The sequence below is a fragment of the Lacerta agilis genome, chromosome 14 (assembly GCF_009819535.1).
Source record: "Lacerta agilis isolate rLacAgi1 chromosome 14, rLacAgi1.pri, whole genome shotgun sequence".
Lineage (NCBI taxonomy): Eukaryota > Metazoa > Chordata > Lepidosauria > Squamata > Lacertidae > Lacerta > Lacerta agilis.
Window position 1 is genome coordinate 25,648,447 of NC_046325.1, and position 24,724 is coordinate 25,673,170.

Here is a 24,724-nt window from a genome sequence, read left to right on the forward strand (position 1 = left end):
TTTCTGGAGCACTTGCTGCGTGCAACGTTATCTACAACTCATATTCCACTAATCCTGCAGCCTTAAAATGCAAGCCTCATTAGGGTTTGCCACTTTCGGGGCTGGTCAGGTTTTGCAAGCTTAATTAATGGGCCCTCATTTCTGAGTTGGCCCACGTAAACCTCGTCACGGTCACCCCACTACCCATTTGCTTGGCTTCCACCCCAACCTGGACTCAATCTACACATCCACATAGAGGGAAAGCTCAAGTCAACTGGAGCATGCTGCTCCTTCTCTTCATTCCTGGCACACCTAGAGAAACCATGTGTATCGTAGAATTGCAGAGCTGGAAGGGCCCCTGCAATGCAGGAATATGCTGCTATCCCATACAGGGATCGAACCTGCAACCTTGGTGTTATCAGCACCATGCTCCAATCAACTGAGCTGACGCTGGGCATAACATGAACATGCAGTGACAGCAAGGAACAGCAGCAGCCACCGAGACATGAAGATCCATGAGTTGCCAGTGGCACCTTGCATAGGTGTGTGTCGTGGCGGCAGGTGCCCCATGATCCTGACCCCTAAAATAGGCCCTGCCTATTTTACTACAGTGGAACTGCAGCTGGGATGGCACTCGCACCCCGGGCTCAAATGACTATGTGCAATTCACGTGGACCTGCTGAGGCACCATTGCCAGTAAGAACAAACTCTGCAGGTGTTTCTTCCTTGTGGGAAGCCATTTGTGTGAAGGGGTTTTCACTCCCATGGGTACAAATATGCTTGATCCACGCGAGCAACCACAGCACACAAAATGGCAAGCAAATCCCAGGAGGTATTTATATTTTTAATCTTGTGTGTTTTAAATTTGGTACTGTATACTTACATTTTTTTAAAAAAAGAAATGAGTCGCTCCGAGACCATTTTTTGTAGTGACAAAATAAAATAAAATAAATTTTTTAAAAAATACAAAATATAAAGATATAGAATGCCCACAGCCTTGCTATTATGGCACAGGTGACCATTTTGGAACAAGCATTATTTAGCAAATGTTCAAATGCAGAAGCAGCCTAGAATTCTCATCTAGCAGAATGCATTTCCAACATTGCTCCTCCTGTTCACGGCTCGGTTTATGTCTGCCCTGGGACCATTTACACAAGACTCACGTGCACCACCACCCACAGAGTATTTCACCAAAGCAATGCTTCCTGCTTTTGCTCCCTGCATGGTTCCCAGTTCTCTTGCCAATCTGATGAAGCCATAAAAGCTGGAACTGGACTGTCGCCAGTCTTCAGCCCATGTTTGCTCTTGCACAGTCCTCTCTGTTGTGCAGAACACAGCTATCACAAGCACAGCTGTAGCTCAAATTCCAAGCCTCTCAGATGAACAGGACCAGGGTGGATATTTTCCAAGGCGCAGATGGAAAAGGGTGCTTCGCTGTCATGGATGTGGTTGGGTCCCTGTGTGCCAATCTTAGAGGCCATGAGGAACCAGAAATATTGGCTATACCAGTATAATATTACAGGATGGGCAGTTGCAAAGAGAGATCCAGCATACAGGGATGCATCAGTCCAAGCTTGGGATGCTTGAAAAATTGGGTCTTCTGATACAAATACTGATAGGGCTACATTTGAATCAACTCTTCAAAGCCCAGCACCATCTATTTCTGCATCCCCAACTCGTATTTTCAAACTGTTGCACATCTGCGGCGGATGAAATGATATAACGCTTTCCCACTCTGAGGACTAGAATCATGCTTTTGGATTTGATGTGAAACAATTAAAAGATTTCAGGCCACATCAGCTGGCTCCGAATGACTTGAGATGTTTTGCATTGATATACTTGGGATACCGTGAACCGTTTCTTAATGTAAACAAGTACAGCCTTCAATATTATGTGCTTTAAAAATGTGGAATGTACTAAAAATGTGGTTACCCAAGAGGAATATAAAGCACTAGTAGCTTTTTTTTAAAGGTCATGTAAGCAACTTTGACTTACATCCACCAGCTTCTGCTGCTGCCTTTTAATCAGCATTCATATACCATGCCAGGTTAAGTCATACATTCATGACCCAATATCAAAGGTATTATTTTGCCTTTTAAACATGCAATTCAAAAGAGAAACACTTGAGGAGATATTTTTTTCAGGAGCAGGGACTGAATACCTGCAGGTAAAGACGTATCCTTTTTACTTCCCTTACCTTATTGGCTCGGATCTGCTTGTAAATATCCGTTTGCTGCCGGATTCGGTACTCTAGATCCGAGACATGCGCTTGAAGCCAGTTCCAGCGGCTGACAATGGCTGCTCTGTCTGCTGCCCACCGCCATTCTGACCTTCGCCTCCTGGAAAAAAAGAGGGAAAGAAGCATTCTGCGTCAAGGAGTGGACGGACACATGTTGCCCCAGTTTGTGAGTCACCAATTCTTGCCACTTTGTGTTATTAGTACCTCGGCTTTAGAAAAAGGGGACGGGGACAAGACTCAACCACCACAAATCATTATGGTCCCCACCCACCCACACATCTGGAGGGCACCAGGTTGGCAACGGCTGCCATAAATGATGGGCGCATTCCATCTCTGATTCCAACTGGTCAGATCGCCCAGATTCCCGCTCCACAGCAAAATATCCACAACTCTAAAGCATCCACACCAGATTGTTGTTGTTCAGTCGTTCAGTCGTGTCCGACTCTTCGTGACCCCATGGAACAGAGCACGCCAAGCACGCCTATCCTTCACTGCCTCTCTAGCCTGTTTATTCCATGGATGAGCTCTTAAAACATTAGGAGCCTACCCTGCTTCCTATACATATTCCTATGCAATGTCAATCTACTGTTGCAGTTTCGGCCAACCCCCCCCCCCCCCAACACTTGCCTTTAACCCCTTTCAGCCTTCTCAAACTTCTATGCCAGGTTTCTTCAACATGATGCCCCCTCCAGTTGTTTTGTACTACAACTCCCACCATGCCTGATCCTAAGCCATACTGACATGGGCTGATGGAAGTTGGAGTTCAACATGATCTGGAGGGGAAGGCTGTTCTACACTTTAAATCACCCCTGCAGCTCTCTTCCATAAATGGAATGGAAATTTCTAGAATGGAAGTACAGGGGGGAGAGAGAGAAATGCCTTAAGAGCACCAAATACAGAGGAGACTTTTGCTCTTAGGAACTGTGTTCGTTAAAAACAGCATGTGTGAAAGGCATCACAACGACAACAGGACAGAGTTGAAACTGGGGAAGGGGCACTTTTTGCAAGCATTTCTGCCCCCTCAAAAAAAAAAAAGTGCACATAGACCTTTGGCAAACTGGGGTGCTCCAGACAGTGGCGGAGCTTCATGCTCTGGCACCGGGGGGGGGGGTCAGGTGGGGGCGTGGCGCACTGCCCGCAGGGGTGTGACGTGCGTCCTGGGAGCCTGATGCGCCACCTGCGGGGGCGTGGCACCCAGCGGGGGGGGGGAGCCGCGATGGCGTGCTGCCGGGGGCGGTGTACTCCCCCCGCACACCTCTTCCTCCACCAGTGGCTCCAGAACAGGAGGGGGGGGGGAGTGTCTGTAGTATTCCTCCCTGTCCACCATTCAGCGCAGGGCAATGATTTCTGTCTCCTGTGACATCATCACAATGGCAAACCTGATTGGCTACATAGTGTCTTAACACTGGCTATGCAATCTGCGATTGGCTAGAATCGCAGAGCTAGCAAGAAGAAATGTAATTTTTAAAAATCACACTTTTGCTGAAAAGGGCAGCAAACAGACACAAATAAGCACTTAGGGAGTTTTCAGGGAACATTTTGTGGGTGGGTGTGAAAAAGTCCCCATTTTACGCCAAAAACGTTGGGAGAACATTTGGCGCAGCACTAATTGGTTAGTCATGTGAAGCTAGGTCCCTATTTCAAAGCAGAAGGAAGGCTTATTGTCCTACACCTAATACAGAAGAACAGGGTGGCTGAAGTGGAAAAATACAAAATGGGGTCAAAGTATTTGTCCGAAACCGAGCAGCAGTGACATTACACTAACGCACCTAAGCCACAAACTGGAAAGAGACATTCACTATGTAGAAGAAAGCTGTGAATGTGTACACTACAAGAACAACTCCCAACACCCTTTCCTTCAATGACTCAGCAAAGGTGGATCTTCCCCACTTAAAATGAGAGGCATACTATCCATGCCCAATCAAATCAGTCAAAGGTTGCTTGAGGGCTGCCTAACCAAAGGTTTCCTGAAGGGGATAAATGCCATCCTAACATGAAAACACACTGAAGTAAATACTGTACAACACAAACACTCGCATATACACTTCTGGCCCTTGACTCTACAATGCAACATTACCAGCAGGAGAGACATTCACACTCCTACATTGATAAACAATTATTTTAGAAGAGGTGGAGGTGGTTGTGTGTGTGGTGTGTGTGTGTGTGTGTGTGTTTTAAGTACCTCATCAAGTATGGCTGTCATCTACCTGAAAGAAAGACCTTTGTAGTGAATGAGCCTGTTAAGATTGTGTTCTGCATTTCTCCAAGGTGTTTTCTTTTTATCCCTCCTCTTTTCGTTTCTCTTATTGTCTTTGTGAGATCTGTCCTGAGAGAAATGCGGGGGACAATCCAACAGGCTCTCTCACACCACACCAGATTTACACAGTTCCTTAGGTTTCTCAGAGAGGCCTTGCTCTGGGTACCATCATCATTGTGGCAGAGTTTAGCTACATCTTGGAGTAGAGGCCAGTCTTGGTAGTTGGTGATATGCCTTTTCCGAAACATTTTAAATGGGTGCATTCCATTTGCGTTGAGAAAGTTTCCATTTGCACTGGAAAACTTTCTGATGGCCAAGAGCAGGGGTCGCCAACATGGCACCCAGAGGCTTTCTCTGGTGCCAACAGGGAGCAAGCACCCCACCTCTCAAAATTAGGCTTGAAAGAAGCATTCTAATATGGAGTACTGACTGGGTTAGAATTTCTTACTGACTACTATGAAAAAATAGTCTCAAGGGACTTTACAGTTAAGTTGTGGTGTATACGTAGCAGCAGCACTTTAGAGAGGAACCTAATTCATAATGTTTAGTTTCATTTGTATTTCATAAACAAAGCTAAACACTTTGAAACTGCCCTGCTTGAAATTGGCATCCATTCATTGCTACTGGTAAACTTATGAAAACGGATGTTTTCCATGGAAAAATGAAGTACTAGATTTTTTCTGTGGATGTTTTCCCACCACATCAGTGTTTGCCACATTTGTAGAACTTTTCAGAGAAAGGTCGGGCACACTAGCAGAGTCATATTATTATTATTATTATTATTATTATTATTATACAAATTGGAGAAATGTGAAACGCTAATTTCGTGTTGTACAGTTCCATGCCATCCCACTTTAAATCTTCTTGTGATTTCATCGTTTTATCAATATTTTGTACTACACTTTGTGTCCTTTATGTTCAAAGATAGCAATCAGGCAGATAAAAGCAGGGGTCAGCAAACTTTTTCAGCAGGGGGCCGGACTATATTTTGAAGGAAAAAAAATATGAATGAATTCCTATGCCCCACAAATAACCCAGAGATGCATTTTAAATAAAAGGACACATTCTACTCGTGTAAAATACGCTAATTCCTGGACTGTCCGCGGGCCGGATATAGAAGGCGATTGGGCTGCATCCAGCCCCCGGGCCTTAGTTTGGGCACCCCTGGATAAAAGCATCCAAGAAGGGCAGGTGTGGACAAGGGATGTGCAGATATTGCCCATCAAGAAGCAGGGTGCTTAGAGGATGGGGACAGACGAGATAAAGTAGCTTTCCATAACCCTAACTAAAATCTCGTGTTTTTTAATGACAAATTATGAAGAAGCAGCTCTTATCAGCTTCGATTTTAACCAACATACCATGTATTGCTATTTCTGCCAAATGAGTTCCTCCTCCTCCTCCATCATCATAATCATCATCATTTCCTCTACACTGTCCTTCCTCACCTCTAGGAGACTGTGGTGGCTATTCTAAGTTCATCCCTTCTCTCTTTCTAAGAATACGGAGTTGCTTTTTTACTAAGCCAAACAACTGGCTTTCCTAGGCTGGTTCTGTCAGCAGCAAGTCTTGACCTTAGCATGTTCAGGTCAAAGATCTGCTATTCACGGTCCTTTAAACTGCAGGTGCCAGGGATCAAATCCAGGGCCTTTGACATACACAGCACACATTCTACCAGTGCCTCTCCACTGCTATATGTTCTGCCACATTAAAAAGAAAAAAAAAAGAAAAAGAAACAGCATTGGATTCAATTTCTACAATGGCTACAAACACAAAACTTTTAGTTAACAATGAGCAGCCACTTAAAGCAGATGTGGCCGGAGTGAAACAGAAGCAAACCACAACTGAGACTCAAGACAAGAAAGATGCAAATCATAGCAGCCGTGGAGTTCTAAGACTCTGGCAGCTGCCGCAATATCTGGGAATCATTCTTCCACACTGGAATTGAATGAAAAAAAGAAAAACCCTGCATGAGTACTCATATATTTAATCCCAGCTAGATTTCCCCATAGCACCCGAGCAATTTTCTACAGCCCTGTTAGTATCCAAGGCTGAACCTAGCTTGTTTGTTTGTTTGTTTAAATCCCCCCTGCCTGTAGAAAACTAGCATAGAAGAAGAGATGAGCGGGTTAGGCCAGAACACCATCCCCTGCCCATGTACAGGTTAAACAACAACAACAACAACAACAACAGACCACAGAATGTTCCAAAATGTTGTCCCCCACCTGCTTTCTTAATAAGTATATTTGATGGTAACATAGAAACAGAAGGAATAATGCTGACTTGTCTGCCAGTATCGGAGGTGAAACAAACCTATTCATAAGGTAAAGGTAAAGGACCCCTGACAGTTAAGTCCAGTCGCGAAAGACTCCAAGGTTGCGGCGCTCATCTCACTTTACTGGCCGAGAGAACCAATGCTTGTCCGCAGACAGTTTTTTCTGGGTCATGTGGTCAACATGACTAAGTTCATACAGAAGGCTGATTTTTCAATGTTTTTCTCTCCTCACTCCATTACTTGAGAGGTATTTATTTGCAAGTTTGTATTCCTCATTCCTTGTTTTAAGCTCTGAAGCCCTGCTATTTTCATAGGTCTTGAAAGAAAGGGTACTGCAGCATGGCAATTGGCACTAAATCTAACAACATTACAGCAGCAATAGCAGCAGCAACAACAACAACAACAACAACAAAACAACAACAACAGAGTATCTGAAGTCCTCCTTAGGTATGTAGCAATCCAAACCTTAAGATCTTATTTGGAGGCCTCTTTTTAGGTGAGTTATTTGGGGAGCCACCAACGGCCCTTTTGGTGGCGGCACCACATTTGTGAAATCCTTCTGTAAAGAGGGTCACCAGAAACCATGCTTGATTATTTAATTTCTATACCGCTTGATATATTAAAATAGCTCTAAGCGGTGTACAAAAAAGAAACAGCCAATTAAAAACAAAATATTACAAAACAGTTGCGCATAAAACGTTACATTAATATGAAGTTACTAATCTAATCTATCTATTATCTATCTATCTATCTGTATCAATTCATTTTCCTTCTGACACACCTTCCCTCTCAGCCTCCAGGTTCTCACCCAGGGTTCAAACAAACTCTCAGCTCACCTACAAAATGTTCCTGGAAATTGTGAACACCACCCTAGTCTTCTCTTTAGGACTTGCTTTTGATAGGCAGGCCCAAAGTAGATGGCACTTTCTCAGCCTGCCCACAACTGTGTCCCATCCAGCTGCACTGACATACCCAGCTGATGCAATCTGATGCCAAGCAAATTGCCTTTTTATTTTCTCAGCCATCTTTATCAGCAATAGCTTTCATTTATTTTATCACTGCGGTATATTTTATGTTCCTTTTTTTATTTACTGCATGCATTATATGTTGTGCTGAACCTTTTACTCTTAATGAAGATGCCCTGAGAACCTAGTTATACAACAATCTATAATTATCAGAAATAAAAAAGCACACAGCCTTAAAACAGGAAGATAAATTTCACCTGAAAAATCAAGAGCATTGTGGGAAGTGTAGTTTTTTACAAAGCACAGTACTGGAAGAAACCACATGTCCCAGTTTTCCCCTTCGCTGAGATTTTATTGAGGTCGGATTTACTGGGATTTGTTGTTGTATGCAGCAGGTACTGAAACAGCATTAAGCTTAGAAATAAATGAAATGTAGGGAAATGGAAGTGCAGAAAAAACAGGTGTCTGTCCTCACAAACAGCATCCCTTCCTCCGGAAAAGCACCTTTGTTTAGGGAGGCTTTTAATGTTTGATTGACTACTGTGTTTTAATATTTTGTTGAAAGCCTCCCAGAGTGGCTGGGGAAACCCGCAAGATGGGCAGGGTATAAATAATAAATTTATTATTATTATTATTAATATTATTATTATTATTTCTTCCAAACCACTATACAGTTCAACATTAAAAACTGTAAACCAGAACAAACTGTAGACCCATATTTCTACCAGCTGGAGACAGTGAGAGCAGGCAATCTTAGACCTGAAGTTCTAAAAAGATTATAAAGGTAAAGGACCCCTGACCATTAGGTCCAGTCGCGGACGACTATGGGGTTGTGGCGCTCATCTTGCTTTATTGGCCAAGGGGAGCCGCGTACAGCTTCCGGGTCACGTGGCCAGCATGACTAAGCCGCTTTTGGTGAACCAGAGCAGCGCACAGAAACGCCGTGTACCTTCCCGCCGGAGCGCGGTACCTATTTATCTACTTACACTCTGGCGTGCTTTCCCTAGGTTGGCAGGAGCAGGGACAAGCAACGGGAGCTCACCCCGTCGCAGGAATTCGAACCGCTGTCCTCTGTGATTGGCACATCCTAGGCTCTGTGGTTTAACCCACAGCGCCACCCACGTCCCACTAAAAAATATAGGTGGGAAATAAACATCGAATTCTATGCTACGCCACAGAAGTTAAATCATGCACTGGTTACAAGGGAGTATCTTGCAAAACTTTCCCTATCTTTCTTGGAATTTCAGAAATAATGTCTTTTAGATTGATTGTTAAAATGCTTGAAGATATATACCTTTCGCTGTTTATTATGTCTGAATCACAAGCATCCCACACACCCCTTGGCCTTTGCCAACATTTCTGATGGCATATTCAACCAGTATTTTCCCACTCACCCATATTTTGCAATAAAATCTAAGACTGTGTTAGTCGGTTTCCCTAAACATCCTCCCGACTTCTGCCCTGCTCATCATCTCATGCCAGTTTAAGTCACCCATCAGTCAAGCCCCATCACTCAGACTGCTCTTTTCAACAGGATACACTAGAAGGTGCCTGTAGCTACCACCTTATTTTTAGCTTTGGTAACTTTGAGGACTTCTTTCAGGGTAAACAGACTCAAGTTGAAGAACTAAGCTTCTTACTCACCTCCTCACCAACCTGAAAGGGACTGACTCAAATTGCACAACTTGTCTGAAAGAAGACAAAGCCAGTTCTAAAACGCCAGCAGCCTTCCTTTGTAGCCAGCACAGAGCACAGGCTACTTACAAGTAAACTAAACAAACTGTGGAGAAGGAGGAAAGAGACCAGTCTCTGTTCTTCTAGCCCAGATTATCTACAGAAGCTAAAATATTTTATTGCGATTCTATCCAAGATGATCAGTATTTTGTAAAATGAACCACCAATATCCTACTTTCTAGCATTAAGATATCTTATTATCGTTGGTTTCTTTCTAATGCAATACTCACCATCTGTAGAGACAGAATCTAATCCTATACACACTAACCTGGCAGCTTGTTCCACTAAACTCAATGGGACAAGTAAATATGCTTTGGATTAGGTTGAGAGCATAGAAAATGCACTGGAGAGATTCAAATTGTCTTGTAAAAGAACCCAGCAGGTTTTATGTTATCTGGTTCCCATTTAGGATGTTCTCTATGTGTAGGTGAAAGACAATCACACATATACCTCCCCAATTAATGTTTGTTACACTATCATGTTTCATTTCATTTTGCCTTTGTTTACCTACTGTCAAATATAATCATGGAAAATAACACTCACAAACGCATGTGTTTATTTCATGTGTGTACATATCTTACACACATATCCGTAAGCAAACAAATGTGTAGGTGGGCTTACAAAAGTTTGACTCTGTTTTTATCTGGAGAAATGATTTCTTGCTTTAAAAGTTCGGCACCTGCTCCTGAATATTTTTGTGGAGCAGAATGCAAGGAATCAAAATGTGTGTGCCTATCTATTTACCTGCAAACACGTGTAGTGCTGTACACACGTGCATGGCAAAGACACGCAAAAGCATTCAGAAGATGTTGTGTTATCAATCTTACCCATTTCTCAAACAGAGGACTCCATTTGCTTTAGCTTGTCTCTATGTAGGGTGTTCAGATAAGAAAGGATGACATCATGCTCAGGACAACAGCCAGATGGCCTGGGCAGGATCTGTGTCACTTTCAAAGGGCTCCGTGATCTACATGCGGAAAGACCTGTCATCCCTTGCCTTGCAATGACTAATATGCCAGTCTTACTACTCATATAGTGCATGCTAAGAGGATGCCACAGAAACACTACCACGACCTGCAATGTCCAACCACCTTGTTAACAACCCTCCATAGGGGTACACATCCACTGAGTGTTTATCGGCAGGAGAGCTGAAGTGAAAGCAGACAGTAATTCCACTCTCTCACCCCAGTTATTCTGGTAGGCTCATCCCCCATTTAGCAACAACTCCACACTTCCTCAGGGTCACAGAAGCTGGCCTCACACTTTTCCTGGATAGCTCAGCTGGTTAGTGCATGGTACTGCAAATGCCCCGGTTGCAGTTCAATCCCTGTATGGGGCAGTTGCATATTTCTGCATTTGGGGGGGGGGGCTGGATAAGGTGATCCTCGGGTCCCTTCCAACTCTACAATTCTATAAAAACAGGCCAATGATTCTCAAATCAATCTTTAGCTGTGGCTGGCGGTGTGGCCCCTGTACAGGTAAAACAGGAGAGTCAGCAATCAAAACCAATCTGGGATGGTCTTGTCACCTGTTCCAAGAGGCAGGGGCAAGCGTGTCTCTTCTCAAACTAATGGGTGGTTTAATCACTTTCAGGGGCAGTTGTAAAGATTGCTATCTGAGAATGGAATCAGAGGATTATAAGGTTACAGTTATGAAATTAGTTAGTTAAGATAGGAGATAAGAATTAGGTAATAGAATTTCTTTTTAATGTGAAATAAGATTAGAAGAGAATGATGATATACAATGTTTTGAAATTACTAAAGAGGATATGCAATGAACGCAGAAAGGGAGGATGTGAGGAGGTCCCTAATAATGTTAAGTAATAGAATGGTATAATTAAATAAGTATTTGTTTTTGTTGTGATTTTTGGGTTTTGTTTTTGTATTTTTGTTTTTTGTGTTTTTGTAGGTTTTTGTTTTTGTTGTAGTATCAAAAATTAATACATTTTTATGAATATATATAAAAACTATAGTAACTTTAATTACAGATAAAGGGACTAGTACTTCTGCCTGAGCACTTTACAAGGGTTCATTTGAAAAAACAATCCCCACCCCCCAAAAAATCAGCATAACAAGAGCGATGGCAGAGATGGCAACCTGATTAGCACCCGCATGGCAGACGCTCACTGCCAGGGCCTCTGAAGTTTGCGTTTCAGTATGTGGTATGCTGAAACTTTCCCCTTGAAGAGACACAGCAAGCAGAACCAACACATCAAGCGAAAAAGATGTGCCCTGAGCCTGCAAACTATCAAGAGCCCAGAAGGCTGGAATCCTTCATTACACTTCCAGTGCAGACCACATTCCAAAGGGGAATGTTATTCCCCCCACCTCCAGCTCCAAACAATAGGGCTTGCTAGCAGCCCACAGATCAGGTTTTTTCATAAACAAAGCAAATCTGTGGCATCTTTTCTCATGGCCAACCTCCCTTGAATTAGACACAGCAAAGGGAGCTAAGGCGGTCAAGCACTGCTTAAAAAGAGCTCAGAATGCAGACTGCTACAGGAGCACAGGCTGGGAAGGCACAAATGCCAGGGACATTCTCAGCACCAGCACCAGCACCCAGTGACACAGACACAGACACACACACACACACACCACTACCACATTTGCTGCATGCCAAGCCAGCATCACCGGCTGCTTGACTGACAAGGACAACCTCCTGGAAATCTAAACAGATGGTGGTTGTTGCGAAAAGGGAGCTGAGTGCTCATGCGCACACCAGGAAGGTTGGGTGTGTGTGTGTGACGCTTTATGCTTCTCTCCAATGTCGCATCACAGAGAAAGAGGGAGGGAAGCAGGCTGGGGGGGCGGGCGGGCGGGGAAAGAAATAAACAGATGTATGCTGGGAAGGTCTCAGCCCTTTTATTTATTTACAGAGAAGGGGAAAGCAGAGAAAAGGAATAACCAGGCTGAGGAGGAGGAGACTGGAATGTATGAGCTCAGCCTGGGAGGGTATAAATACTGCAGCAGCCAAGCAAGCTAAATGGGGCCAACCTGCCCTGCTTCATTTCTTCGAGGGACAGGGCAGCAGGGAATACAGAGTTCCTATTTTCTTCTCCACCCACGAAACACTGTTAGAATCTTGTGAATCTGAGCTAGGAAGAAAAGCATTAAAGACAAACACACACATTTTATTTTTTTTGCAAAAGTAACAAAAGGCTAAACTGCTACATGACTGGGAGCCGGCAAGCAGGGTGATAATAATAATAAAATTTTTATTTCTACCCCGCCCTTCCCAATCCAAAAACCGGGCTCAGGCATAAAAACAAACATCAATGGGATCACCAGGGCTAACTGGCCAGGTTAGTCATGCTTAGGCCAGTAAGGAGACCAGTGAGGAATTTTAATGTGGGGCCCACAAGGGTTTCTTCAGAAAAAAGGGAAGGGGAAAAGGAATAGGGGATAGGCTAGATTAAAGGCCAGGGTCTTACAGGCCCTGCGGAAGGTGGCCAGTTCCCACAGGGCCCTAGTCTCGTTGGACAGAGTATTCCAGATAGAAGGTAGAAGCATCAGCAGCCAAGAATACTCTGCCTGAGTGCGAAAGAAATCAGAAAGGCTGGCACAAATACACACATGCCTTCCCAAATATTGAACTGGAGTAGGGCAATTCTGCTGGAATAGCAAAAGGAAAAACAAATGAAAAAGCCAGATAGGCAAGCTCTCGGGATCCACCTAATAGCCCAAACAATAGGCCGTAATAAATATTATTATGCAGAAGTGTCTGGACTCTGATCACCAACACTAGTAATAAATAGCAGCTCTTTTGGATGCTAAATGGGAAGGGAATTTGGAGCAAAGTCAACGTGCACACAATAGAAGGAAAGTACAGTATACACAAATATACATTCTTAGGGCAAAACCATGTTCTAATCTGAATGGGGTGGGGGGATCCAAATCAAGAGGAGACATTAATGGGATGCCCAATGTATCCGAACCCAATATACAGCATTCTGTTTCCCACAATGGTCAACCAAATGCATTATGGGGAACCTACAGGGTACAATATTTATCATCCTAAGTTCCAGTGGATTTCTGTTAAGTCGCACTCTTCTGCCCTCATGAATGGTGCGTGGGTGGTCAGCAGATTACGGCTCCTTCCATTCCCCTATGGAATGACCAGCCACCAGTTTCATGCAAGATCTGCTCTAGTCACGGAAGTTGAACCGCCATACCAAAGCCAGCGAGAAGGGGCTGAAGCCAAATCAAATGCATCGCCTTTGACTTTACCTTCTGTTTTTTTTACAGTGAGTTTTGGGATAGCTTCCCCACATTCAGCAAACACAATAAATCATAATATCCACTACTTTTACTATTTAAAAAAAAATTCCTCTACTAATTTTAAATAGGAATTCTAAGTGATGGTAAACCCAACAATAGTTGGGGTATGATGGACACAATTGTTTTGCAGACACTTTCCAGCAGATTGGAACAGGGTGGTCCGTGAATACTCTGGTGGCCTCTGGACTCTATAGCAGATGAATCAACTGCCCTACATATCTTCCAGATGCCCCCTTCTACCAGGACTGACACTGTTCAGCTCTTCATTTAAGAGGAGATGGCCCCCCCCACTGGAACATTTGGGTAAGTTTCCCATTTCTTGAATTCATCAATAAAACAAATGGATACCAATTGCAAGCACAGTATTAAGCAAGTTTGGCACTGCCCAAGTGGTGTTTTTTTTAATACATACAAGTAAACTAAGCATGCTATTATTAGAATACTCTCTAGGGCATCGTAACTTTAGGTTTCATGATGCAAATTACTGTATGCAAATTACCCTGCTTTGCATAATGACGGCCCTTTCATCATTAATTTTCCCATTCAAAAATTCCCAGAAAGTCACAGTTCCAACTTGGGACACAATAATTAACAACATGGTTATGAGCACACTTTCTGAACTAGCGCTTGAGACCAGTGATGGGACTGGGTGAGAGTAGAAAAACTAAAACTTAATCCAGACAAGCAGGAAGTACTTGGGGCTTCTCTAACCCTGCACTGGGTGTTCGAGCCAGGTTTGAATGGGGTTGAACTGCCCCTTAACAAACAGGTACACAGGCCTAAGAGAACTTCTGGATCCATCACTGCTCCTGGTTGCCCAGATGACCCCCCTTTGGCAGCTTCAGGGAGTGTTCCAGCAGAGTTCCTTCCTTGGGAAACTGGGCCTGGCTGTGATCATTCATGCTCTGGTTACATCCAAATAAGATTATTGTAATGTGCTGTACATGGTGTTGTCTTTGAAGACTGTTCAAAAGCTTAAATTGGTTCAATTGCTGTCAAAGGGGGAGGGGGGAGGGGAGAGGTATCCCAAATACTGTATATCATCTTAGTGTTTGTTCCAGACGCACTAATTGCCAATTGCTTCCAGACCTGATTCAATGTTCTGCTCTTAACCTTTATGGCCCTAAATGGCCTAGGAACATACAAACCTGCCCCAGATATTTCATTCAACAAAGACCTTAGTTCTTCTTACTAAGTACTGGACTATGTATGTGCATGTTGGTAGGTACGAATGCAGATACAGCGCAATGGGGGTGGTGGTTTTTTTTTTAAAAAACTTTCACCATGAAAAGCACAGATACTCTCTATATGCTGAAACAGGTATACAAGAACACTTTGTAAATAATTAGATACAGCCAAGCCATAGGTAAAGGCGGGGGCGGGGGCGGGTGTCCACTTGGGTTACACAGGCCCTTCCTGTCATTTTCTATCTAGCCTACACTGATGAAAGCTGCATTATATACCAGGAAACATTATCGAAACATGTTCCTCCAGCTGCTTCTGCAGAGTTAACAAAGGCATTCCAGTAACGTGACAAAGATATTATCTATGAAATTCCCCATCTTCTTCCTCTGTTTTGAGCCTAGAGTGGAGGGAGGGGAAATTTCCACTTCATCTCCTTTCCCATTAAAAGAGCAAATCCCAAAGTCAACTGCAGGAGAATGCCATTATTAGGACCAAGTAAACGGCAGAAGGGGCAACACTTTCTAGGATCCTGTGACATTATTACAATCTAAGGACAAATAGCAAATGGCCATGGTTCAACAGCATTTAGTAAGCAACCTTTTTATCTGTTAGCAGCAGCATTCCAACCAACAGAAGCAGCATTCTGTTCAAAGCTGGATGGAGTTGGTTTGGAATCAACTAATGTGGAATTAAAGACCCGCCCTGCCTCAATTTTCATCTTGGCTATCTCAGATTATAATTCCCAGTCCTATGCAGGTCAACTAAAAAGTAAACCCACTGGGATCATTTCTCTCAAACATCTACACAGAGGGTTTTTATTTTGTGTGTCAAGTATGACAGACCAATACAGTAACTGTTCGGGAAAACAATGAAAGTAATTGCTCGTTACTTTAGTGCACTTACTATATACTCACAACCACATATATAAGCCTATCAAATTTGTCCGTGGACAGCTTTTCCCCAAGCCATACAACCAGGGAAGAAGTAAATGCACCATGTCTGAGTATTTTTTATCAAATAAAACGTTACCCTTCCAATTATTTTCAAACTGTACCTATAGAAAGTTGGGAAACACACTTTAGAAGACCAAGAAAAATGAGGCAATGAACAGGAAGGTAGGAACTCTGACAGATGAGTGGAGCGGTATCAGGGGATTTGGGAGCTACATAAAACGAGTTTGGGGTGCAGGTTAGGTTCTCCCAACTGCAGGAAAAGGTTGTCAAGCAGGAACCCCACCCACACATTGGATTCTTCAACCTGATTTAGATAGTCAGTCCAGAGTTTTGGTCGAAATGATAGCGACCCATTATCTGCAATTGTGCAACATGGGACACCCATGTAGAGACTGTGGTGAAATCTACACACATAAAAAAATGTTCCGAAAAATGCTTTTTTAAAGCGTTTTTAAAAATACACTGAATTTTCCATAAGGCTCACCATTGCCATCTAGTGTCACATTGTATATTGCACTTAAAACACACTTAAAACATTTTATTTGCAGCTGTATGGCTGAGTCCTGCGAGGTACAGCTCGTTTGGAAGGGGGAGGAAGGGAAGTGAAGGAAACAGTTGTATCTCTCACCCAGTCTGCTGAAAGGCCTTCCTAGATCTCCCCCCATCTCAGAACCTAGAAAACCTATTCTTTTCTTCTCGCGGTGGACCTCATGGAAAGGTACAATGAGGGATAACAAGTCTGTTTTTTAGAAATATGCCTCTGTACACATTACCAAGAAGCAGTCTTGTGTAAATAAAAATATATTCAGTATTCCCCTTTGCATGAGCAAACAGCCAGATAATGTTAGTGGGAGCAATGAGAGACTTCCCTTACACTTTCTTGCGACACCATCTGTAACCTCTGTACCACACAGACTCCAATATTTTAAATTAAATAATAAGAAAACTTTATTGGAGATTGCAACTTTATTGGGCAGCACCAGAAAAAGCAAGTTCTTAAGACATTTGTTCTCGCATTGTTATGCTGCACTGTTGCAGAACCATCTGAAAAGACCTCCTAGCTGAATTGAAGAATCCTAAGAAGATCAAGGCCTATGCCCTAATATAGCTGAATAACCCTAGACTTACCCATTCACATTCTGTGGTGGCAATGAGTTGTTTTTTTTGCTGGAGTGATTTTTTTTCCTTTAAAAAAAAATGGGGGGGGGGGAGATACTAATTTCCACACACCACCACTCTATAATTTGAAGAGAAACCAAGCTGGATACTCAGCCAAGAGGTTGTTTCTTCACACCACTGTATAATGGTGAGAATTATAAATATTAATACCATCAGGCATAAGTTGCTACCTTATGTTCCTTCACAGTCAGCAACCATGGCACAGGAATGGTGATCAGAATGAACTACCTATGTGAGCACCATGGCACCCTGAGCTGGCACAAGAGGGAAGGCCTATTCCTCAGAACATAGCTAACAAAATCATATATTCAAAGATTGCCATATGTCTGGAATCTCCCAGACATAGCTGGGATTTGGCCCTCGTAAGCAGTGTCCGGAAGATATCACTGAAAATCTGGACATATGGCAACCTATGTCGGTAGTGTAGATTTTGGCGAATTTTCTTAAAAATAGCTCAACAACTTTGCCACCCCCCAAGCAGCTCAACAACTTTGTGTCCAGATTTTCACCTTCTGAAATATGGCAACCCTTATATATTCAGATGCTCAAATATGCCATCATACAGGTCAAACCTCGATTGTCGAACGTAATCTGTTCTGGAAGACCATTCGATTTCCGGAACCTTCCACAACCAAGGATCAAAGGGTGGTTGTCAAAGTCAATGGTGAAAAAGAAAAAAAAAACTCCCTGGAAGCCATTCGACTTCCAAAAATTGTTCGAAAACTGGAGCAGCTGCTTCTGGGTTTTCGGCATTTGGGAGGCAAAACGTTCCAAAACGGAGGAGTTCGGATTTGACTGTACTAGAAAAAAAACTGCAGATCAACAACACATCATGATTTAAAGGCAACACATAAATTGATATACCTCTCAACCCCAAACTGTTCATTTTATATGATACTATGACTGTGCTTAATGCTATAAATTATGGCTCCACACCCAAACTCTAAAATCCAGAGTGGCTAACCTCCAACCTTGGGTTCACGATGGGAGTTGAGACCACTGCTCAAAAAATGGGTAATATGATCTGATATAACAAGTCAAAATGAGTAAATGCACTTGGTTGGCAATGTCTCTGTACCTCAAAATCAATCCATACATTGTGTTAGATCAAGACTACATGTTGTATCCAACTAAGTCATAATCAGAGTAGGCTCATTGAGATCAATGAGCTTAAATGAGTTGTGTCCACTGATTTCAAAGTATGACCAGTTTTTGATACAACCCTAAGTCAACTGTAGTAAGATCCCAATGAAATTAATGAGACAAGTTAATCAGGACTCAAATTATGACTCAGTGATTTCAGCGGAAATTAAGTGCAATTAATTTATTTCAAAGCATTGTATCTGATCACCACGCCATCACTGATACACTGATTTTAATTCAAAATCTTATGGACAGGGTGTTTTATGTTGTTTTTGTTTCTGGGTAGAATATTGGTAAAACTTAATACAGTGGAACTGCGGTTCCTGAACAGCTCTGTTGTCGTACATTTTGGTTCCCGAAAGCCGAAAACCCAGAAGTAAATGCTTTCGTTTTGGAACGTTTTTCGGAAGCCGAACATGCGACGTGGCTTCCACTGAGTGCAAGAAGCTCTTGCAACTAATGGGAAGCTGTGCCTCGGTTTTTGAACATTGCAGAAGCCGAATGAGCTTCTGGAACGGATTTCGTTCGAGAACCAAGGTACCACTGTACATTATTCCATTGATGTCCTTATCAAGTATACACCTCTCTATCTGTCTCTCTCTCTCTCTCTCTCTGTCTCTCTCTCTCTCACACACACACACACACACAATGATTATTGTTTACCTCTACCAACTACCAACACACACCCAATTTTTCTTCATTTCTAACTCACCTGCTCAGATAAACTCAATAGGCAGATTTAATGTTTCTCAGACTTGGTTTTCCAATCAATAAAACTGGAATCAGCACTGACCTACCAACAGTATATTTACAGTATAGCCCCAGGCTGGGCAGTTATCACTCAACTAAAAGGGCTAGCATACTATTTACTGCAAAGGTTTTTCCCCAGGGAGAGAAGCTTGGATCTTTTTTCTTTTAAACTACTGGGGGATGGGGGAGTGGAGAAAAAAAAATGGACAATCCTAACACGTTGTTCAGTTATCATCTGGACTATCAGTCTCATTATGATGAAGAATGTGTAGGTTATTAATCTGAATTAAGACTAAGTACCAACTTCAATTTCTAAAAATCTGAATACAGTACAGGTCATTGAATACTCTCCCCCCCCCCCCGATGCATAAGCATGCTCCACCTCACTCCCGGGCCGAAAACGGGGTGTGTGGGTGTGGTACACAACACATGTTTCTAGGAACACAAATAGTTTATCACTGTGAATAGCAATACAGTAGTAGGGGAATGGAGAACTTTGCTTCCCTTTGAGTTCAAAACATCTGGAGGGCATCAGGTTTGGGAAGGGTAGGCTAAACGAAGAGACACCTTCCTCTTTCCTGATCCTATTGATTATGTGAGGCTGGCAACCTAAATGTTTGATGCTAGCACACAGGAATTAGGAAATATCTTTCTAGCTTCAAAAATAAAACAGCGAACAGATGGTTCAGCCACGACCAATATTATCTGTTCAAATATAGGAGTTACTACAACTAAAATTTACTGTTTTACATCTCACAAAAGTACTATGCAAATATATATACAGGCAGTATATTTTTAAATTTGATTTTAGAGGATCTCTGCTTTGTGATATTTATACACAGAGGCGGGAAAGAACTATAAAGTCCACTGGATCAGCATGTCTGAGCCTGCCCATTTCGTCTTAACTCTTTTCCATGAAAGCGTTTTCTTTTTTCTTTTAAACTGGTTCAATTGCTTCCCCTCCCTCTGCTGTTCCACGCTCCCTCACATAGCAAGGTTTCCACCCTCCCCCAAGTGTCCCAGCTCTTGGCCCCATGGATAAAAGGCAGGAGAACTCTATTGAACAAGTTTTCACAACAACCTCCAGCAGGGTGGGGGGGGGGTCGTTATTTAGAAATGATCTCATTAACAGATTATAATGTTTCTGCTTATTGAACAATTTGTACAGCTGAACTCCCTTCCCCACCCCTGACAAAAAGGAAAGTAATAAAATAAAATAAAATAAAATAAAATAAAATAAAATAAAATAAAATAAAATAAAATAAAATAAAATATGGCTCTGAAGGCCTCATCCATGTGAAACGTTCAACTTTTTCTTCAATGCAGCATCAGTACAGTGGTACATTGAGTTACAAACGCCTCATGTTAAAAATGCTTCAGGTTACAAACTCCGCTAACCTGGAAGTAGTTACCTCAAGTTGAGAACTTTGCCCCACGATGAGAACAGTAATCATGTGCCGGCGGCGCAGCGGCAGCAAGAGGCCCCATTAGCGAAAGCACGCCTCTAGTTAAGAACAGTTTCAGGTTAAGAACAGAGCTCCGGAACGAATTAAGTTCGTAACTAGAGGTACCACTGTATTGTGTTCCACAAGTTAAAACAGTCAAGAGCACAAAACTCCAGTCCTATGAAGCCTGGAACCAAAGTCATTCTCCCTCCCCATCCATGCACTATCAGTTCTCTAATGTAAAGTATGATTATAATGGTAGGAAGGAACCTTAAATGTGCAGTAATACTGGCATACTTACTCACCAGTCTGCTGAATGAGTCCGGCATACCCACATAAATAGAGGATTATGTTGAACTTATATTGTTTTGTCAACTCAAGTACACTTGAGGAAAGTGAATGGTACTTACCATGGTAAGTTCCTACCATGTAGGGAGGAAGGGGAATGAGGCCCTCCCAGGTACTGCTGTGTGCATGGGGGACACAGAGCACAAAGGGTTGCCCAGGGGTCCTGGGATGCCCCCCCCAAGGTCCAGGGGCTTCCTATCTTCCCCTCCCCTCCCCTCTCTCCTGCTTTTCAGCCCATATATATATATAAATTCCTTCTCCCCATCACCAATTAAATTACACTTGAGGAAAACTCAGAAAAATAATTATTATTGCAATTACTATTATTATTCCTGGACTGTAGTCTAAACCACTAAGCCTGCTGGGCTTGCCAATTGGAAGGTTGGCAGTTCGAATCCGCGTGAAGGGTGTGAGCTCCCATTGCTCTGTCCCAGTTTCTACCAACCTAGCAGTCCGAAAGCACACCAGTACAAGTAGATAAATAGGTACCACTATGGCAGGAAGGTAAACGGCAGTTTTCAACCTTTTCGAGTCCACAGCTCACTTGACCAACTCCATTCTTTCTACGGCACCGTGAGGCTCAGGAACTCAGTTATGTCACCCCTTGCCTGCAGAGCTGGTAGCCTCTCAACCCTTTCTTGAACACCCTCCCTTGTGGAGTGTTCTCTCGGCCTCCTCTCCTCTCCCCTCTTCTTGGGAGTCCGCAGCTGCCGCCAATGATCTCTGAGCTTCTCTCCTGCCCCAAAGAGAGGTGCCTCCTCACACTGCCCCACAGGGGCCCGGGGATGTCTGCCTATTCCCAACAGCAAGGGCTGGCGGACTGGCTGGCTGGGCTCCCTTGCCCGCTTGCTTGCTTACTCTGAGGCCTCTTCAGCTCCTGGCAACCAGCAGCCCCTGACCAGAGGCAGCATTTGCCTGGGGAGCCTGCAGCCAAGGCTGCTGCAACAAACAACTGTGCAAGCCTTTGGGAGGCAGAGATGTGAGAGGGCATCAGAGAGAGGGAAGGAAAGAGGGACAGAGGCCAGTGTTGCCCATGGCACCCCTGACCATTATTCAAGGCACCCCAGGGTAACAAGACACACTGGCTGAAAAGAACTGAAGTTTTGCATCAATGTATTTTTTTAGCTTTACTATGCAGCCTTAAGATCTAGAAGTCCCCTGCCCACCAGCACCACTCACCATCAGCTTAGTATCGTATGATGTGAAAGCCTGCATCAGTTATGCAATTCTATATACTGAATAGTACAGCTATGTGTTGCCTTGAACTGTAATCCTTCTGGAAAGGGATCAAGTCACCCCTGTGTACAAGCACACTGTTGGCAGTAGATAAACGCTTACTAGTAGTATAAACCACTCATCAACTTGTCAGATTTCTACAGAGATTTGTAAGAGAGAGAGAGAGAGAGAGAGAGAGAGAGAGAGAGAGAGAGAGAGACATACACAGATGTCCATGGGGGGAAGGGGGGTCAAGCCAGGAAGTGCATCATGCCAACACTCCTTTTTTTAGAAAACCATAGCCTAATGCACCCTCTGCCAACTATTCATAATGTTTCAAAACTAGTGTTCCCGTTGGTTAACTTATATCCTAAACAGCTGCGAGACTGAAGAACACAAGAGATACAGGCATTTGCTGCAAAGTTCAAGTTGTACAACTCCCTCCTCGAAGAATGCTGAGTCATCCACAGCTTTGCCGGCATCACTTTAAAAAACTCAAACATATTCACAATCCCTAACCAAACACACACATGCCTGCGTGCATCACAGGACTGCAATAGCTGTGCCTATGCAAAAGGGCCACCATCCCAAAGTATCTACCCACCGCATGCTCCGCAAACAAACTCAAAACACAAACAGAAGGCAATAGTTCCTGGTCTGGGGTGGAGAGTGGAGAAATCTCCGCATAAAACCTCACACATTTTATAAATTTATATTGCTCCGTTCCATGTCATTTCCAGGAGGTAACAAAATCCAAAAATAGCAGAACAGTAATAAAAACGGCGAATAACAGCAGGATAAAAACAGCAGCATCAAAACAGTGCTCGTTAGGAACTAAAAAGCCAAGGAAAATAAAAGAGCTTGCCAAAAGGATATAAATGTTAAGTGAATCTCCTCAGGGAGAGCACGTAAGAACGAGGCACCGTAACCAAAAAGGTCTTCCCCCACGTTGCGAACAATCTGATGGAAGGAACAGCTGACGGGTCTCCAAAAGATGGTGGCAGGCTCCTGCTGGAGAAGACAATCCTTCATGTAATCAAGGCCCAAGCCATGTAGGATTGTTTATCCTGAGATTTATAGGTGTTCATATTCTATTGAATTACATGATCCCTAGCTAGCAGAACCAGTGGTCAGGGATGATGGGAATTGTAGTCTCAAAACATCTGGAGGGCAGAGTTTGAGGAAGCCTGCATTAAACCTTTAGTCACCATGAATGCCCCTAGAAGCCAGTTAAATTGTCTTAATGCTTCAATACTGGAAAGAGAAGTCTACTTTGCCCCAACTGTGCAATGGGCAGAGGACAGTTGGCAGCATATGAGAAGGTGATCTTACCTAGGCACAAGCAAGATGGGGAATTATTTGATATCTGGATGCTTTATGCAGCTCTATTTGCTCGAATGTCTGAACATTCGATTGGTCTGGACCACCAGCTACCCATCCCCACACTACTGTCCTCTCTCTGAGTTGCACTGCACAGAGCACGTCCTGATTTATTATGATTTAGTTTGTATTGTTGTGACTGTATTTGCTTTTGTTTCTTTCTGGAAAATTCAACAAAAAACTAGTAAGAAAAGAAAGAAAGAAAAAGTCTTCTGTAAAACAAAAATAAGTATACATCAACATTTTGAACTGCGGTTAGACCAGGAGTCAGTGAAGCTGATTAAACACATGCATGTTGTCATTGGCCTGGTATACCGGGCATAGATAGCAGATGTGTTTTTACTTACTGGAAGTTTTAAAGCATTCTTCAAAGGCAGACCCTTGAAAGACGTCATAGTAGTCTAACCTGGAGGTCATGAGCATGGCATGCAAGAAGAGTTGCAGCCGGCTCATCAGCTTTAGTTGGTAGAAGGCACCCAGTATCACATAACACAATCAGAACATCATTTGTGCAAGTTTGTGCTTCCTTTGTTTCTTCACTATGTTCTGCTTGCAGCAATGAACCAAAAAGTTAAGTCTTGCAGCAGAAATTAGAATTGTAGAGTTGGAAGGGACCATGAGGGTCAATTTAATCCAACTCCCTGTAATGCCTGAATCTCTCCCCCCCCCCCCCCAACTTGGGGCTCAAACCCACAACCTTGAGATTAAGAGTCTCATGCTCTATCAACTGAACTATCCGAGGTCACTTACCACACATCCAGAGGGCTTTTTACGTTACAAGGTATTTGCGAGAGCCCCCCCTCACACCCTTCTCATGCAGAAAAACTTGATAGCCCTAAAGCACAAGAAGCAACCCAGTGAGATACCAGATTGTATGATCTGGTAACTTGCTGCATTGCTCCTGGAAATTGATTCTACTTTGCTTAGAAATGCAAACGAAGCATATTCACGAAAAGAGCAACACAGAAGAAACAGGCAAAAGCCCATTGGCAGCAAGGGCATGATGTTAGTTGCATATTTAAACAAGCTTGCTTAACCTTGCTTTTATTTTGGAAAAGTGGCTGCCATAGGATCAGGAGCTGGGATCACACCCATTTTCTGCTGAAATCTGCTCCCTCCTGGTTCCTTTTTAGTCCTGGAAATATTACAAACAGCACCTTCAGCGGAAAGTAGCAGCCATTTAGGGGTCAATTTTCAGCAGAAAAAACCCCAATCTCGAAATGCTTCATATCTTTCCTGTCAAGGCATGTGTCTGTCCGTCTGTCTCTGTCTCTGTCTCTGTCTCTGTCTCTCTCTCTCTCTCTCTCACACACACACACACACAGAGTCTTGGGAAGCCCAGCAATAGTGGCAATCAATAACAAAACCAGGAACACAAGGTTTGAATATTTACATGATCATAA

General features: G+C 43.2%; 1 protein-coding gene across 4 annotated transcripts in view; it reads right to left on the reverse strand.

The window, feature by feature from the left end:
* The window catches only part of KANSL1 (KAT8 regulatory NSL complex subunit 1), a 145,254-nt gene that overhangs the window by 32,295 nt on the left and 88,235 nt on the right, over nt 1–24,724 (reverse strand). For all 4 annotated transcript variants that reach the window (XM_033169854.1, XM_033169855.1, XM_033169856.1 and 1 more), the window contains exon 3: nt 2,177–2,318. In XM_033169854.1, coding sequence (XP_033025745.1) covers nt 2,177–2,318 — 142 coding nt within the window. The remainder of the gene's footprint in view (nt 1–2,176; nt 2,319–24,724) is intronic.